Raw genomic sequence first — 18,746 nt, 5'->3', positions numbered from 1 at the left:
ATAATAAAAGAGGAGAACACTTCAAAATGATAACTTTTCTATTTTTGGTCAGCTCATGAGGCACCCACTTATTGAGCTTTTTCACCTTTTCAATTTACTTCACATGCTGAATGACAATAGAATGGTCAACATTGAGTTCTTCAGCAACTTCTCATCTAGCTGTAAGAGGATCAGCTTTGATGATTGCTCTCAATTGGTCATTGTCAACTTCCAGTGGCTGGCCACTATGCTCCTCATCTTCAAGGCTCTCATCTCCTTTGTGAAACTTCTTAAACCACCACTGCACTGTATGTTTGTTAGCAGTTCCTGGGCCAAATGCATTGTTGATGTTGTGAGTTGTCTCCACTGCTTTACAAACCATTTTGAACTTGAATAAGAAAACGGCTTGAATTTGATTTTTGTCTAACATGATTTCCATAGTCAAAAATAAATATAAATATAACAGCAAGTAATAAATAACATTTAAAAAACATAAAGCAAGAAAAGCACATTGAAATGATGTCTAACATGACCACATTTATTTAAGAATATATTTCAACATCGAATGACAAATTTCAACAATGCAAAAACTGTAATTACTTTTGCACCAACATAATACAGTATCATAGGATTGCTTAACTCTCTTGCCTGTTTTCATGGGAGAGGGGTGCAATAGTTTATTGACATCCTGTCCATTTCCTACAGGAAAAGAAAATCTGAAAGTGCTTGTCTCCTCAGTCACTATCTTCAAAATTATGTATCTTTAAAATCTATGGTCTAAAACTAAAAGTTGGTCTAAAGCTAAAAGTGATGCAAGTATGTCAGAGTTTATATAGTTGGTCATCCTTTGAATCAGGAACAGTTTTACTGGAGATAGAGAGTGATATGTGATATAATCCTTCCATCTCTCCTCCAGTTCTGCTTAACACTACTTAACATTCAACATGCAGAAATTATGCTCTCTGCTATGTGTTGCGTAACAGACGGTAGTGTCTTACTGCTCCCCCAATGACCATCCTTTGCCACCTCCCTTCTCTAGCTACATTAGCACGTTCAGCAATATCAGACAGCTGGCTGCAAGCTTTGGTGTGAGTCAAACAATAGTTATGCTCTATTTTTTTTATTTAGAAGGAATTACAATAATGTGTGAGATAAAAGCATCATTTAAATCTGATAATGTTTTCTGCACAAAGGTAACTTCATCCCCTCTTTTGCCCTTTCTTTGTGCCCTTTCTGAAGATCTAGGTTAATGTGTTACATCATGCCATGGGTGTAGGCAGTGCTTCAGTGTTAAGTCTGGTAGAACCTTTGTTCATAGGCCTAAGCATGTTTCTGCAGTATTAGTACTGCCTCAGGAACAAATTTTTGATATCTTAACGCTGCTTTTTGCTGCTGCTATGATCTAAAACAGCTTGAAATTTTTCACAGGCTGTCGTGGTTGAGACGGACAAACGACATAGACCAAGTTCTTCCAGGATGAAAGTAGTAGATGCCATTTATTGCCACAAGTGCATTTATATACAGTTTTATCAATTAATTTGTCTCTTCACTATTGGTTACAAGTTACAGCAGTAACGTCTCAATGGCTATTTTTGCTATCATCAGTGTTACTCTTTTACTCCTTTCTCTCTCACGGGTACATCCTTAACATCTCCTGATACTCTGTTACTCCCATGTTTCTCGCGGGTAGGCCTTAATAAAGTGTTGAAGACACTAATTTCTGTTCACATGCCCTCTGTCAGGGAATCCACGGGCCCACTGTAGTCCCACAATTCCCCCTTTTTTTGTTTGTGCTAAAAAAATTCCCTTTGTTGTCCACTGCAGGGCCCTTTGCAGCAGAGAAATCATGCATGACAACATTAGTAACACAGCAATCATCAAGACAATCAGTCCCATTTTCAGTACTGACAGCAACCATCCTGAAAGCCCCCAACCACTAAGCAATTTATTTAACGAATCCCATCAAAATCTTCACACCCATGTCCTTTTGCTAATAACAAAAAGTTTATTGTGGCTCTGTTCTGCAGTGTAGCATGTCTTACAGAATCTACATCTAACAAAAGTCCACTTGAAGCCTTAGAAGTTCTGTTAGTTTGCGTAACTAGCCAGCATCCTAGATTTTCTAAAGTATTTAAAGCTTTAGCTGTGCCAACACCAGGTACAAGAGATCCTAAAACCTCTAATCCCGATCCCCAAAGTTCTACATTATCATCACATTTTGACTTATATGCATGCAAAAAGGGTTTTTCCTGTGTTGCTCTTCTGTGATCTATTATCATAGATACATCGGGCATTGAGAGAGTTAATCGCCCCAAAATACATGGTCCTCCAACAGCATTAGAAGGAATTCCTGGCCAGGCTCTACCTCCACAGATCAAGAATACACCATACAGGAGGTTTTGGGGTCGCTGTCCCACATTAGCAACGACACCTCTAGGATTCTTCTGCGAGGCATTACACCATCGAGTTTCATTTCTATAGTCACCAAGGGCAGCATTAACATTTTGCAGTTTTGTCTATTTATGTTCTTTGTATTGTTCTGACACTTTTCACAAACCAGCTGGATACAAGCATCCATGGGCATAGATGCCAGCAATTCCAGTTCCTGTGGTTCAATATCTGCTTCCGGGAGGCAATTAATCCAAGGTGCTGTGTTGGTATTATTACAATTCATTGCAATGTCTCTGCACCGACCACTTGTTTGAAACAGTTGTGTGGTGCTGCTGTAGTCATCAAGGGGGATGCCAGCCAAGCATGTGTGGAATGGGTTTTCCGTAGATGCCATAGCTAGGCATATAGAGTCCTGGCCAGTCCTGTTGGCTAAAGTAATCCACATGTTAGTCTTTGTGCAGGCATCCAAAACGCAGCAGCTGCAGCAATCATTGTCAGGAAGATAGGGCAGGTTTCACATTTTGTGCCGGCAACCATTGCGGCCTTTGATCTGTGAAGACACAAGCATAGACTCTCCCCCAGCTTATCAATTGATGTGGCCCTTTCCATTGACCATTAACTAGTGATTTGACCATAATTAATGTAGGTTCTTTCTGATTTAGCATGTTTTTGCGTCGTACTTGCAAAGTGTTTCATCACAGGGCAAATTTGGGCTGCACCACATAGATATAAGTGATTCATCACATACAATGCTTTTGACAATTGGTTTTGTGGTGTTTTCCCCACTTCTGCCCCCTTTTTGTTTTTCTAAAAAAAATACAGTTCAGAATCAGATACGTGTGTTGGACCTTGACTACGTACTCAGAATCACAAATCAAATTTAGAGGTTCCTCCTTAAAAAGCTCTAAGTAACGTAAAGCTGCACCAAGTTCTGCTAGTTGGGTTAAACCTTTAATAATTTTTACAGAAGGATGCCAGTTGTTATCTTCATCCTAGACCACTACAGCTTTATGAGACTTCCCAGAACCACCAACAAAAACTGTGCAAGTATGTAGGATCAGACCAGTATGGTCTGTGACCTGGTGTTAAAGACTTGCAGGTTCGGCAGCAATTTACATTTATGCATGCCAAAAGCTGTGCTGTTAAGAAAATTAGCTAGTGCAGTTTGCAATGACATAGATAGCAAATAAAAAAATCAAAATTAAATTTCAAAATTATACATATATGATGAAAGGATCATGGCCTATTACGACTTAAATTAATTCCCTGCATTTCTTGATCAGAGTAACAATCAGTATATCAGTCTGTTAGCAATCTTATCATACTGTCCCACAATAGCCACAGGTTGTTTCTATGTTGTAGCTATAAAGAGATGAATCTGCAAGTCCAGTCGAATGCAATCAGCCTGTAAGGTTGTAATAAATTTATTCATCAAAGTCTCTAAGTCCATTTTGGTTGTCATATTTGTTGGATATTGTTCTTCCTTACTGGATCGAAGTCCTGTTTCAGTTCTATCAGTGTAGTATTTGCTTTATCGAAACATTGGCTGTTAATACTAGTGGAAATACAGCATTTGAAATTTCCTTGGAGATTTCTCACTTGCAGCAGGCAGATCTGCACCATCCAAGCAGCTTCTTGTAGGCCATGCAACTAAACAGAATTATCAGAAAATGTTATTTGAGCTTATAATTTACTTAAGAAATCTTGACCCAGGTAAGGGTATAGGGCTTTCTGGCAAATGCAAGAATTCATATGGTAAAACTTTGTTCCAAATTTGGCATTCCATTGGTCTCAAAAAATGGCCTTTATTTCATTCTCTCCCATGACCTCAAAACCTAGCACAGTGAATTTACTAAGAAGTCTCTTACAACTAATTACCACAGAATAAGTCTGTTGACCCACTGTAGTCCCCCACAACAGGCTGTAATTAAACTGACTTTTGGTTTGGCTGCATCACTCAGGCTATACCACAGTATATCTGTAAACTTGGTTCTGTAATTCTGTATTGACAAATGGCTGGTATTCTTGGTAGTGCCCAGGAGGATTTTGTTCTGTTTCAAAGCCGGTGAACATTTATGTGACTCCTTTAAACATCTTTAAATATTTTTGTACACACGTATTATAACATTGATAAAGGAAAGTAGAATAGTACACCAGGAAAAGCTGTTCTACCTTGCCTAGATTTGAGTGGTCATAGCCTTTTGTGCTCTATCTCTCCTCTAAAATTATTCTTGGGATTACCTTCCTCCACTAGTCACTAGACTGAAATCTTATGTGCATGCATCGCTACGTACATCATGTACCATACTTTGTAGGTGTTTTGCTTCAAAGTGAAAAATAGTGCATGGCTCACTGTTTCTGGAAAACTCCTAAGCTTTTCTCTCTATGTCTTCATTGCTGCTACTACCCGATGTCCTGGATCTCTAGCTGCCTTTGTATCCCTTGTGATCCAGAGCCTGCATCGTGCTTCCTCAAGTGATGCCTAGAGATCTTCAATAGTAGGGAGGGGATACTTGCCTCCGTACCTGTGTGTCAAGGTGGGGTTTTTAATATTTTTGTAATGTTGAAGGTTTGAACAGTCTATCATTAGATGACTTTTATTTAAATAACAGAAGAAAAGCCAGCCTTAGGAGAGATTTTGTGGAAATTCATTCTCCTGTGCAGCCTGTGGTGATGTGCAGTGAGGCTGTGTGCACAGCGTGTGCAGAGCTCTCTGGTAGCTGGAGGATGGTCCATTCCGATGTTCTGGTGAGCATAAAGGAGCCTGGAATGGTGTTAGACTTGCACAACAAGCTGCCAAACACAGCATGTACTTTCTCCTTGGAGAGCTTTCCGGTTTCTTACTTCAGTACCTGGTGACTGAAAAGGCTGCTAATCCATACAGATGCAGGACTCTTTCTATGAGAATTTGAAGTATTTTGCGGCACCCTTCTTCTGAATTTCTTTAATATTCAATTTCTTCTTATTTCTTTTATCTCATTTTGATAGTACTTTAGCAGATGTTCGATTGTATGAACAATTTCTCAGCATCCCTCTTACTGCATTAGTCTGCTGCTCATTTTTTTTCCATGTAGTAATCTTCTACATCTGGAATGAAACATTTTGTGAAGATCTCTTTGAGATTTTTTGTTCATGTTTTGTTTGACCATCCTCTATGTCTTGCACTTTTGACATACTTCTGTCTGCTGCTTCCTTGTACAAACTACATACAGGTCACTTCCTGTTCTTTTATTGCTAGAGAATGAGCTCTTTACTTGAGCTCATAACTGGTGACTTTTTTTGGGCCTGAAGAAGTGTGATGGTTGAATGAACAGGTCTAATATTTTTTTTTCTAATTTGGTATTTATGTTGTTAATCTTATTTAAATCTGCAGTCAGAGTGCTACAGTAACACTCATTTTTAGGAAGGAAAATATTTCCCATTTTGGAGGGAGAATGATAGAGCTGCCAAGAAAGCTTAATAAAAGATCTGGCCTACTTATAAAGCCAGAAAAACATCTTAACAGGAAGAGACAAAATGCATTAGGATGATCTTTCATTAGTACTGTTTCAATTAGTTTTCTTCCAGGAAAGTGGAATTACTGTGCATCTGAAAGTCATTTTTGTAGAAGAACTATAACCAAAAAACTTCAAGCCAAAATTAATTTCAGCATAGGCTATCTGGAGCTCTCTATAAAACCAGAAAAAAAGAGCATAATGTAGAGTGCAAACACCATAGGAACAAGATTTCTCTCTGTATTTTAATTTACTTATGTTTAACACTGCATGTATGCTATGAGGATGACTAATTTGTACATGGCTGGAGCCGTTTCTAACCATCCCCATCTTCTTTGCTTAGCTGTTTATCACAGTGATAGTGTCTGTGATCCTGGCTCTGTAAAGGCCCTTCTTCCCTTTTCAGATGCTTTTAGGCTTATTGAATGCAATACCTGGCAAAACTTTCTGATTTGTGTTGGATGTCATCCAAAGAAAGCCATAAAAACTGCCTATGTAGCAGCAGCTTTGTTAAAGAAAGACCTTTTTGCCCAAAAACAATAACAGCTCTTGCAGCATTTGGCATTAGAATCTCTTTGACTGGTTGGCTCTCAGGCCCAGGAGCACTGGACTCTTGCATGGTGTAGCTGGTGACTGTTACCCTTTTAGTCAGTGCTGCTGACGTGAAGCATGGTTGTGTTTGCCAAGTTTTATGCATGGAGTGAGCTCAGGTGTTTGCAAGGTGAGTTTGTCGTCTTTCCTCAGAGACTGGTTCTGATTTTGTCATAAGCAAAACCTGTGGAAATGTAGCATGTACTTCTGCTGTGACCTGTGCTAATTTTGTCATTCCTTCCCCCCACCCCTTTTTTTCCCTAGATAAATGGCTCATTTAAATTGGGAGCTACTAAAATACCCTCTGGCTGGCAAATGCAGTGCCTAGCAGCAGTCATCAAGGACGAAACAAACATGAGTGGAGGAGGGGAACAGGTCGACATTCTTCCGGCCAATTATGTGGTCAAAGATCGCTGGAAAGTGGTGAGTAGCTCTCGGTTTGTGCTTCTTTTGGTGGCCCAAACAGATCTCCTGCTGTAGTAGGATAGAAACTTGTCTGTTTAATCCTGGGCTCCAGCAGTCAACAGTGGAGTGGTATGGTTTGACATGTTAGTAAGATACTGCAAGAAGATGGTTAATATTGCTCTAGTGTTTTTTAGACTTCTTGGTATTTTTAGAAGACTAAACATGCCCAGGATTTTTAGGTAGGATTGAACTGTTGCAGCAGGCTGAGTCATCTTTGAGTAAGAAACTCATATTTCAAGTTACTGTGGCAAAGAATATTACAGCTGTGCCAATGAATTGCATTACAATGAAATAATGTAAAAGCAAATGTTTAAGGTTGGAATGTCAGCTACTTCAAAAGTCAGAAATTCCATAATTAGCTTGTTGGTACAACTTCTGTGTAAATTTATTAAGATACTTTAAAAAATTATATCATTACATGTTCAGAGTTTAACTTCTTTGTGATGCAACTGTCTCTGTTGTGCAAGCTGGATGGGCTACACTGAATTAGTAGCCATTGCATCTTTTATGTATTCATTGTGTGGCTGCAGATCTCACTATCCATTTAAATTCATGGCATGAGTTTGCCATTTAAACTCAGCTCCTTATGTTTCGTATTTCTATAGTATCTGTGTCAGATATACATATATCTATATTTGTGTATATATATATCTCAATAATATGTTTGTTCACATATATATATTTGTTCATGCTTTTACCAGGTGATACAAGAGAGAACTATTAGCTGAAGACTGCTTAATATTTATGACTAAAGCACAACTCTGCTAGACATTATGGGCATCTAGGCATCACTTCTATAGATTGGACCTGGCTGTCTTGCCTTAGGCACACAACAGATGAGCATGCAATTATGATGGCCTGTGAGCAGACAATTCAGCATCTTGACCATAATCATGCAAGAATGCTGTGGTAGAGACAAGGGGAGAATCTCATCCTCCAGACATGTGTTTCATTGCCACCAGATTTGTTCAAAGGATACAAGTTCTCTTACATGTAAGGCTTTTCTCTTTAGCCATAAAGTGAGGTCTCTGGCATGATGAGGAAAGTAGCATTATATTATCACATCAGTGAAAGAAACTTGAATATAACACATGAAAGCATCATGTACCTTTCTACTTCTTGAAATTCTGTGCGTGTTTTCTAAGACTTTTTGTTTTCTGGCTTTAAATGCTTTGCTTTTAAAAAGCTGGAAAAAAAAATCCCATGTGTAACATTGTGTCCATTTTTAAACTTTCTTTACCAGCAGTGTGTGAATCATAAAACTCACAGCAGAAGCCTTGCTAGTTTGAACTATAAGTTATTTCTAGTAGTAGCACTAAATCGTTTCTCTGTGCTAACTAGCTATGGTACAGTTGCCCCATGAGTTTTGCTGTGGGCTGTGAAGAGCTGAGAAATAGACTCAGGACTCCAGGCTGTGGATAGGTTTTTTTCAACAGTCCACTTCAGATGACATATTACAGTTGCCTTGAGCAAGACCAGCAAGTCTCTTTGTTGCTCCTGTCAGTTCCACCTTGGTCTGTTCTTGTTACTCTCTCATTGCTTGCCTCTCTTCATCCTTGCACTTTGCTCCTGCTTTCTCCACAGCCTTCACTTTTCTGTCTGGCCTGTCCCTGAACAGCCTATTTATAATTGAGCAATTCAAACTGCTCTTCGTTGTGCAGACTTCCTGATAGCAGATGGAGAATCTCAGTTTTCTCTGTGATTAGATAGCAAAATGGAGACAAACCCTATCCTGCTCCCAAAGTGTTCTGGCACAGCTGAAGGAAAGTCTTGCTGTACTCTTTCAGAGCTGTGCTAAAGCACTTATACTTGTTTTGGCAGCATTATACATGTGCAGGTTAACTGACATACAGGACTTGAAACATGCTTTGTGCCTGTGGACTTCTCAGAAAATACTGCTTGCAGTTTTTATCTGACCATCACTACACAAATGGAAATTTCCTTAGAGCCTACAATTTCATCAGGCTGGCACATGCTCTTTGCAAAGCTGAATTGAGATGGCTTCCTGATGCTAACCTGTTACTTCAGGTGCATGGTTGCAAATACTCATTCTTTTCCATTCTCCTTTACCTAGCTTCAGTTTGCACCATTCCTACTGTTTATCAAACTTCGAGTTTCTCCTTCATAGACAGGAGTGCTAAAACTTCTGTGAATGATGGGAGTATTTTTAACACAGTCTAAACAAAGTAACTTTGTTCTTGGAAACAGCAGAATTCTTGAAATTCCCCAAAACTCCAAATAAAGTTTAAAATATGCTCAGTTATGCTCATAGGGGAACATTTCAAACAAATTTTAAATTTGATAGAGGCACTAAATGTGGGATTCAGTGATTTCATTGTTGCTTAAATCTGACTGGGGACTGCTAGAAGCTCTACCCGCTAAATCTGCCTTAAAAAATATAGAAATGTGCAGCTATATTGTCAACAACTACCTTTAACTAGAGAAATAGCCTTTTGTAATGTTAACTCACAGTAGTCTTCAATATGAGGTGAGGTCATTACCTGACTTGAAGGCTCTGAGAAATTACATTACTTGCTAAATAGCAATTACTACATTACTTGCTAAATAGCAATGAGAAATTCTAATTCCTAGCTCTGAGTAGAGCTGGGAATTTGGCCTTGTGCTAGCTGGGTTGTGTGTTGTGAGCCTTCACTAAGCAGTCATTTCTCCTCCTCCAAAAGTACACTTTCCTTAGGCAGGCCTTCTCTGCTGTCCCCTTGTTGTGCTTGATGTTGGTGTGGGACCAGTCAGAATTGCGAGCTGTGTGTGGCTCAAAATAATCTAGAAAAAACATAATACTTCTGTTGGCTCAAGGAAGTGAATAGCATAGAGTCACATGAGAGATGAAAAAGAGATTGTACCTTAAAGTGAGCAGACAGCTGTAAGATCAACAGTAGCATTTTTTTCTTTATCATAGACCTTTCTGAATCTAACCCATAGTATGCAAGCTGGACAGTCCAAAGCTTTTGCTGTGAGTGATGGACCTTGCTCAAGCAAGTGTGTGGCATATTTATGTGCTGCTGGGGTTCAGCTGCCAGAAGGTTTTTTGTGTAATTTGTCCTCCTATCGTGACTGTCTCTGGCTGGGCATCTTCTTGAACCTTGTAGTTCTTCATGCTGGCATACTTCCAGTATTGCGCCAATTTCTAATTTTAGATCAGTGTAATGTATTCCTTGAATTCCTTTCCTCCTCTCCTCCTATACACTGACTGACAAAGTTGTGACAAATGAAGATGTTAGTTCTCTGCCGTTAGCCTGTTTGTAGTTCATTTCCCTGTCACTTCAGGTCAGTAAAGTTTGGCTACCTGACAACAATGGTATTTTTGTTATTTTTTGGAGAAGGGTGTAGACAGGGAGTGCTTATGTTTTTTACCAAAACTTTCGGACTTGAAGTATTCTTTTGAATCATCACTCTTTACTTGCAGATATTTTTGATGCTTTGACTGGATGAAATTTGGACCAGTACTGGAACCATGTGACTTTTGCTGAGATCCCAAAGGGTGATTTGATCCATATGTGCTCTAAGTGATGTGAACTGCTTTGTCCAGGGGAGTCAAACATAACTTGTACTTGCTTTGAACTAGGTATAGATGTTAAGGCTTAATGGATATATCTCTTTATTTCAGCTAAATCCTTTCTATGGGGATTAAGAAATCAGACTTATTAGCAAGACAGAGTTGGCAGCTCCTGCACTGAGCCTTGAATACAAGTGGTGACTCTTGTATATGCAATCCATACTTTGGTTTCTTCCAGGTTTCTGAGGTTCTTGAACTTAAGTTTTGGTTACACATGCCATTCTCCTGTTTATTGTGGAAACCTTGCTGGAAGCCCCATAAACTTTTGTGGACTTTCCACTTTGTCTTCATCACAAAGGCCATTTGTGGTTCAAAGAGGGAACTTTAAACAAGGAAAGTGCTTTGTGAGTCCTGGGGCCTGTTTTAGTCTCATGCTGTGCAGAATTCCTTTCAGTGGGCTTTGTTGGGTCTTTAGATGCTTTAGAATGTGGCTGGTTGACTTCTCCTTGATTGATTTCTCAGTTCGTGCCTGTTTTATAAAAGTTAGTTTTCCCTTCAGATGAATGTAACTCCAGTCCTCCTAAGCAAGCTGAGTGGACTCTGAGAGTTTGGTGAATGTAGGTCTACTTTTCCTCACCTATTGTTAAGTCAGATGAGGCCTGCTAGCTATTTCTGGATCAAGTAGCCCATTGAGTTGGGCTGCAGGAGTTGCTAACTTACCTAAAGCAGATAAAGGTGGTCACCGTAATCACCGTTTGACCTTGTCAACATTTGAAACCTGTGGGTGACAGCATTGACCCTGGGCTGATGGCTCTTGATTTGGTCCTTCACTCTGGGTTCAGAGCACATGTTCGTGTTCCTGACCTTTCCACTGATATTGAGACAGAACCACTAGTGCGTTGGTCCTGGAGCATTTTCCTGGGCAGATCTAGTCTTTATGTAATATCCTTGGAAGGCAGACTTTGTTTGGAGCAGCAGTGTCATATAAACTTGCTGAATAAAAGATTAAATGGCTATTTTTGTTGGGGGTGGGTGGCGTTGCCTTGGTTTTTTTTGAACTGTCCCTCTGTGAGTACTGATTTCTGCTTAGTGGGAAGGCTGTGTGTTGTGTTGTTTTATTTTGTTTTAACTGGCTCTGGAGGATTGTGATCTTTTCAGGATAAATACAAAATATTTCAGGATATCTAAAGGAGTCTTTAAAAGGTGCCATCTCTATCCTGTGTAACTACTGATATATCCAGGGAGGGCTTTTGGGAGTGGATTTCCCCATCAGGACACAGCTGGTTTGTGTCACTAGTCCTGAGGGACAGTCCAATTTGCAGATTTCCTGGAACCTCCAAGCTGGAGACTGCCACACTGAGGGGTGAAGTAGAGTGGTTTTTCAGTAACAGTTTGCTCCAAGGGCCTAATGTGGCATGAAGGCTCTTAGAATATGAAAGAAGCACTACAATAAGCTGTATGGTCATGTGACTGTTGGTGGGGTGCTGAAAGGACTGAAATAATGTCTGAGATGCAGCTTGACAAATTTTGTTTGCCTGTGTGCAAGTCCAAATAGATACCTGCATTTGATCAAATGACTTGTTTGCCTGACTCTACAAGTCATAATGGAAATCTGGACACCCAGTTCACACATAGGCTCATGCATTTAGGTAGAATGAAACCTGCTCATGTTGTCAGCCTGTATCCCAGTCTTCACAGCAAATGGACTAGTGGAACATAGGAAACAGGGTGGGAATATTCACAGAGCAGTGAAGCTTAGCATGGGATGGTGAGTCATGATTACCAGTTAGGTGATTCTCATTAGATATTCCCTTCTCTTTCTTGACTTTGTGTTTAACAGTTTCATTATTTGTTTAATTTCTTAGTGGTATATGCCCATCTCTCCTTTGTGTTCAGCAGAGGCTGTGCTGAGTTCACTTCAGACAGTGAACTCCAATAGAGCACTCAAGCAATGAGGAAATGCCTGTGTGGAAAGCCCGTGACCGTGAGCTGCAAGATAACAACTTGCTCTGCAAAAAAGAAAATTAAATGGTCACTGATGGCTTCTGGGTGTTGCTGAAAAAGAAAGGAGCGTGGCGGTGCTGGTGATGACGAATAGGACCATCTGATGTGCTGGGAAAAGTATACCAGGGAATAATTTTCATAGGAAGATGAGAAAGGATGCGAGGAAGTGGAGGCATATTGAGGGCTCTTAGACAATGAGGCGCATCTGTTGGCTGGAATGTCTGTATAAAGTCAGGTTTCTGATTCTGCAGAAGTGCTGATCTTGATCTCATGTCATCTTGCATTTGTTGCTCTATTGACTTATACGGGTCCTCCAGTTTGGCTGTTTTCCCAGGTGAGCAGTCTCAACACCTGTACCTTTCTTCCCAAACCTGCACATGTTCTTTTGCTTTTTCTGAGGTAGTCCTAGTCTGTTCTTAGTTTTTCCAGGCTCCTGATCATTCTATTGATCCTAAAATGAACCACTCCTAATTCAGTGAGAACCTCTAGAAGCAAGGTGATCAAGGTTGTGCATTGTACACGACTAAACATTCCTACAGATTCAGAACTGTCCCTGTTAAGACCAGTGAATGGAAAAAGATCATTGTGTGTGACTGTGCTGGCTCAGCAATATTTCTCCCCAGATCCATTTCTTGAATTTGCAACCCAGCAAGATGTTTGGGTGGCCTATATTTCTTCTTCATCTCAGCTATTTCGTGTTATATTTATTGCTGTTGACTTTTGCTTGTTTCCCACTGAGACCTTCAATGAACAAGTGCTAAGCAGATCAAAGGAGCCCTGATCTAGCTCTGCAGTAAACCTGAATTTGTTCCTGGGCAACATAGTATGTTTTAAATATACCTAAGGGAAGCAAATGTAAAAGAATTTTCCTGGTATAGACATTGACACTTGCAACATGTTAGGAATCTGTCTTATACCTTATACACGCAGATGTATAACTGCATATGCATATGCTGTCAAGTCACAGCAGAAGGAGAATGAAGGAATCACCTTCCAGGAAAGGCAGAGGATCACAGCTTACTTTCTTGAGTGGGTGGCTACTCTAGAACAGGCAGATGATCTGTCTCTAGTAGGTGCATATCAGATATTCTGAAACTTAGACATCTTTAGCTTTGAGCTTATGTCAGGTGAAATTGTTTTTATTTCCAAGTAGTGATATCCTTCTATTGTGAAATAGGCTTTAATTTTGCTCAGAGACACAAAAAACATAATTTGGTGCGCTTTAAAATTAAAAAGAAAAAAAACAAAGAGTGAAAGAGAGAAAGAGGAATGATGGAGCTGTACTTGTTGCTTGTACGTAACTGTCATGAGGTAATGCACTTGGTAGTTCTCTGAAATGTGACCATGAAGTAACCTCACTACCAGAGCAGGTCCAAGCATGTTGTAAAATATTCCAGTGGATGTTTTGTTCTCTATTTAAAATCCTGTGAATGAAATTAAAACATCATTTAATTTACTGCTTGAAGACTTTAGTTCCAACTGCCGTGGTTGTGTTTTACTACAGAGATGTGTTTGTTGAGAGTGAATTCCAGTTTTTATCTACCATGGTCTGGATAATGGTTCTACTATCTCCTTGAAGGGAGACTATTTCCTTGAATTTTGGCAAGAACACTGCTAAGGTAATAGGTGTTATCATTTGCTTTTAAATGTATAACGTACCATCACTTGCAAGGCTTGTTCTTTGTTGTTACAGCAGAGAAATTTATACATAGCACAGTTAAGTGGGTAGCTGGACTTTTGCCTAACTGTGCAGTGAAGGGATTCAGGCAGAGCACATATTGGACGCTGAGTTTGTTCTCTCTGTGTAGGAAAGAAGCTAGTGCCTGGCTCTGTGAGAGTGAATTTGATGTTGTCTCTCTTGTACATTGTACCAAACCTCTTTCTACTTTCCTAGTTGAAGAAGATTGGTGGTGGTGGCTTTGGGGAGATCTATGAGGCGATGGATCTGCTCACCCGGGAGAATGTGGCCTTGAAGGTGGAATCAGCCCAGCAGCCCAAGCAAGTTCTCAAGATGGAAGTGGCTGTCCTGAAAAAGCTGCAAGGTAAGACAGAAAGCTCTTTGAAAGTGCTAAAGGTCACTGTGCCTGTTAACAATTAGAATCTGAAGTTGCAATTGTTTTTGTAATTTTCTCTTCAGCTGCCATCTATATGTGATGTTACATTAAGTCATTCAGCTTGCAAGTTATTACATTCTGCAAAGCATCCTGCTCAAGTGAGTTCCAATTACAAGGACTATTTTTGTACACTGGGTTCTAAGAACAATGAGGAAATTTAAACTGAACTATTGGTACACTGGTCTGTGCAGTCTAGTGGTACTGATGAGATAATAAGGAACAGAGCAAGCAATGCCAACTAAGAAATGAAGTTAGCTGATTGCCTCCTAGAGGACTGGGATGATATTCGTGACAATAGTACTGTAAGCATGACAGTCTCCAAGTAAAATCAGTGACGGACTAGTAGATGAGTGCAAAAAGTGGATAACATGAAGTATAGGGAAACTGGCAATTGGTTAATTTTTAGTGTAGCTGACTGTCCTGCAGGTAAAGTGTGAAGTAATTTTAGTTTTGAGAGTGGTGGTTTTGAATTGTATTAATTTAAATGATAGGCCTATTCTTAATATTCACTAATACAGCTTTTTATTGGTTTGGGTGTAGAAGTCAGCCCTGGGACCATCAATTTCTACAGGTGAACCTGGCAAAGCTTGTAAGCAGGTTTCAAATGGATTGGGAAACTGTGGAGGGGTTTCTGTTAGATGGAGATTTGTTATTGAGCAATCCAGGCCCAAAGGAATTTCAAGGCCAACTCAAAAGCTGAAAACAGGACCTGCCGTGGGAGAGAAGCAATTCTACAATAACAAGGCCTCAACATGACATAAATCAATGGACCTATCAGCAGTGAGACTCCAGCACATGGACAGCTCGTGAACATAGATGATAGCCAATCAGTGAATGCATGATTTGAGCATGCACGCGTGATCAGAGAATAGTTGCATATATAAGGAGGCTTGTTTCTATAATAAATGGCTCTAGTGTGATTCACATTGAATCGGAGTGCAGGGTCCTTTATTCGCTCCAACAGGAAACAGCAAAATCGGAGCCTTCCTAGACTCATGTCCAACCCTGCCTCCACTTAAGAAACTGCACTAAATGGGCACTTGCCTTACTTAGGGTGCTGGTTTCTGTTTGCTCAGATGAAACTATAAATAAGGCTAAAAATTTAAACTTCCTGTGCTGATCTTTAAAGTGACAGTCATTATCAAGACTGAAATAGCAGAATAGGGTGAAAGAAGCCAGCCAGTATCCCAAAGGCTTTTACAATGCTGATGAGATAGAGTTTAACACCAAACGGTGCAAGAGAGCATTCTTGCTGCAGTTGTTCCTAGCTGAAGGAACAGTGAAGGGGCTTCTACTAAAAAGTAATTGCTAAGAGAGGATATAAACAAGGAATTTCCAAATCTGCCTTTAAGGCATCTGCTGTTTGCTGAAGAGCATTGTGCATGGTTTACCTTGTGAAGATATGACCAGTTATTGACAGAAACAGTTTACGTGTTCTAGTGTAATAGGCCTTTGAAGGCATGTGTGTTCCTTTTTGCAGGATTCCATCTTGGGCTGAGGAAACACCTTCCCATGAAGCAGTGAGTAGTATCCATATCACCAGGGCTCATGCTTCAGAGATAGTGTCCCTATTGTCCATGTCTATACTTCGGCCCTTGCACAAAATTTCCAGAGATACTATTGAATTAGAGGGTGAGACTGTTGCAGATCTTGTGAAATAGGGATTACTCAATGTCTGTGACAGATCACCTCTAGGTGAAACTCAGTGTATTATTTTTGAAGGTCAAATAGTTTTCCACAGTTCACCTCCTCTAAGAGGAGGACTGATGAGGCCTTTTTTGAATACATTGTGTTGTAGTAGATGTGGCTGAGCTGTGTAAAGACAATCAAAACAAAGGAGAAATCGACCCAGGTCATTAGGAGAAAACTTGCTGTTGATCTGTGAAAGGCCTGGATATCCAGCTCCCAGACAACAGCAGAGCAGGTGGCTGAGGTCTGAAAGTAATATAGTGAGGGCAAGCAAGACAGAGATTTAGATTTTTTGCATTTGGTTGTACACTTGGAACTGCTCTAAACTGAGTGAGGGTGTGAATGTGTAGAATGGTAGATCATTAGAATACCAAGAGATTATGTGACCATGTTGGCTATTGTCAATATGTGTTACCTCCAGGGCAGGTAATGCTTGAAAAGCAAAACCTGAAGTCACCAAATCAGAACTAGCACCATAAAATGTGCAAAGACTTGACTAATACTCATGCTTTGCCATCCGTGTTTATTTCTGGAAAATAGCTGAAAATAGCAAATGCTTGAAAAATCACCCACAGTTGAACACAGCATGTTCCTGGTAACTGGGGAGAGGGAGTGGTGGTGTGTGGAATTAGGAAAGTCCCTTGGCAAAGCAGTTACCAAATATTAAGGGGCAGAAAAGTCAGAAGAAGCAGAACTGGCTATCCATCAGCTATTCTGCATTTAAGAATGACAAATTATTTAGCCATATTTTTACAAATCAATCTGTTCTGTGTAGAATTTAACTTTTTGCTTCAAGGTTAAGCCCCAAATGCCTTACTGGATTAAATGATAAAGTTAAAGTGAGAAATAAGGTTGAGAGAGTTTGGAATCATGTATTGTGTATGTTTTCACTGTGAGCTGTTGTGAAGAGGTGGGAAGCATTTCAGAAATGGAGATGCTGACGTTATCCCAACAGCTGGTAGATGTAGAAAGCTGGTAGTATTACCATAGGTGATACAGTCAGTTAATGGTTTTCCAGGTGAAAAGAAACAGAACAATATTGTCTAAAATTCCTCTGTACTTTTCTGGTAGAATTCAACATTGCAGTCCCTCTTAAATAGTGCAGGTTTATTGTTTTCTATTTAGGTATCACACCAACATTAAAGGACTGGTGAGCTGCTGTTCTTTTCAGAACTTGTGATCAGGATCTTGCAATTTGCTAGAGTTTCACAGAGTTTGGGATAGAGAAGGCTGGCCATTAGCCCATACTGCAGCCCCTATGTCAGGATGTGATTTACGTGCAGCCTGACCTCTCAGTGCAGTAGATCCTGATCAGTTTGGACTGCAGGCTGGTGCCAATAGTCAGACTTTCTGGGACACTTTCTGGAAACGCCATATAAGGAACACAGCTGCAGGTCCCTCACAATGTGCTTTACTGCACTGGCAGTTCACACAGAACAACTGGGGAACTAATCAGTTAATGACTCTTCTAGAGAGTCCCTATACCTTCTTCAGTATCAGCTGCCCTGCAGAGTCATTCTGTTCTGCTCTTAATTGATTTGATTTTTTTAGCTGTAGTGGGGTTTTTTTTGTCTGTTTAAATATTAATGTAGTTGCCAAAGGGAAAGTTCTTTCTGACTTGCAAGGATCATAGATCATCTTCTGACCAGTCTTCCAAATCTTTTTACTGTCTTGGCGGTGGGAAGCACGAGCAATGGTGCCTTTTTCACCTTTGGGTGAAATACAATTGAGAAGTCAGCTTACAGATTTTCTTGCTCAAGCAGGCGATAAGCTGAAGCTCTTGGTTGTCCTGTTGTTGGGCGTTTACCCAAAAAGTTTCCAGCAAAATTTCTTTCATTTCCTTGCTGTCCCTGGACTATTTTAGTGAAAAGCAAAACCTCTTGGTCCCATGGAGTTGCTGTAGAGTATTTCCTTGTTCAAGTTGGGCTTGCAGGACTCAGGACTTTCTGTGTGGCGTTACTCTATCTGGTGAATTCTAACCACAGCACTGCAAGATAACAGGGGTTTTTCATCTTCCTCACGCACTGTTTGGCTTACATTGTCCTGTTGCTCCCCACTTCTGGCAGGGCTTTGGCACTGTTGAACCAAAGCCGTTTTCTCAGTGTTGGTAAGCTTGCCTGGGGAACAGTGAAATTGCATTCTCTTTTTGGTACCATTAGGAATGCTAATCTCAGTATTGCAACATGTATTACAATCCTTGCTGCTCAAGGAGGCCTGATTTTACCTGTATCATCATTGCAGCACAAGCAGATGGGATCCTCCATGATGCCAGGCCTCTTCCATGAGGAGTTGCCCTTTGAAAACCAGTCTTTCTTTTCAAATGTTCTCCACATTATGGCATTCAGGCAACCATACCGTGTTGTAGAACCAGTGGACACTACAGCATACAACCATGGATCTCTCTTTTATTTGAGATTGTACCGTGTGTTTACCCACTGTCTGCTGTAGGTGACATCTGCTGTTTATCAACATCAGCCTGAGCAACCCTTTTGGCCTGACTACAGG

General features: G+C 40.2%; 1 protein-coding gene across 1 annotated transcript in view; it reads left to right on the top strand.

Moving 5' to 3' along the window:
- Window positions 1-6,794: 6,794 nt before the first annotated feature.
- Window positions 6,795-18,746, top strand: part of LOC308038900 (tau-tubulin kinase 1-like) — a gene marked incomplete at its 3' end in the record, with an annotated part of 98,616 nt that continues 86,664 nt past the window's right edge. Inside the window, exons 1-2 of the mRNA XM_080341837.1 lie at window positions 6,795-6,878; window positions 14,333-14,480. Of these exons, the coding sequence (XP_080197963.1) occupies window positions 6,810-6,878; window positions 14,333-14,480 (217 nt within the window). The 5' untranslated portion in view covers window positions 6,795-6,809. The remainder of the gene's footprint in view (window positions 6,879-14,332; window positions 14,481-18,746) is intronic.

Source organism: Nesoenas mayeri (genome assembly GCF_963082525.1).
Source record: "Nesoenas mayeri genome assembly, chromosome: 3".
Classification (NCBI taxonomy): Eukaryota; Metazoa; Chordata; class Aves; order Columbiformes; family Columbidae; genus Nesoenas; species Nesoenas mayeri.
The sequence above is the reverse complement of the archived record's forward strand: the minus strand, read 5'-3'. Positions and strand labels throughout refer to the sequence as shown.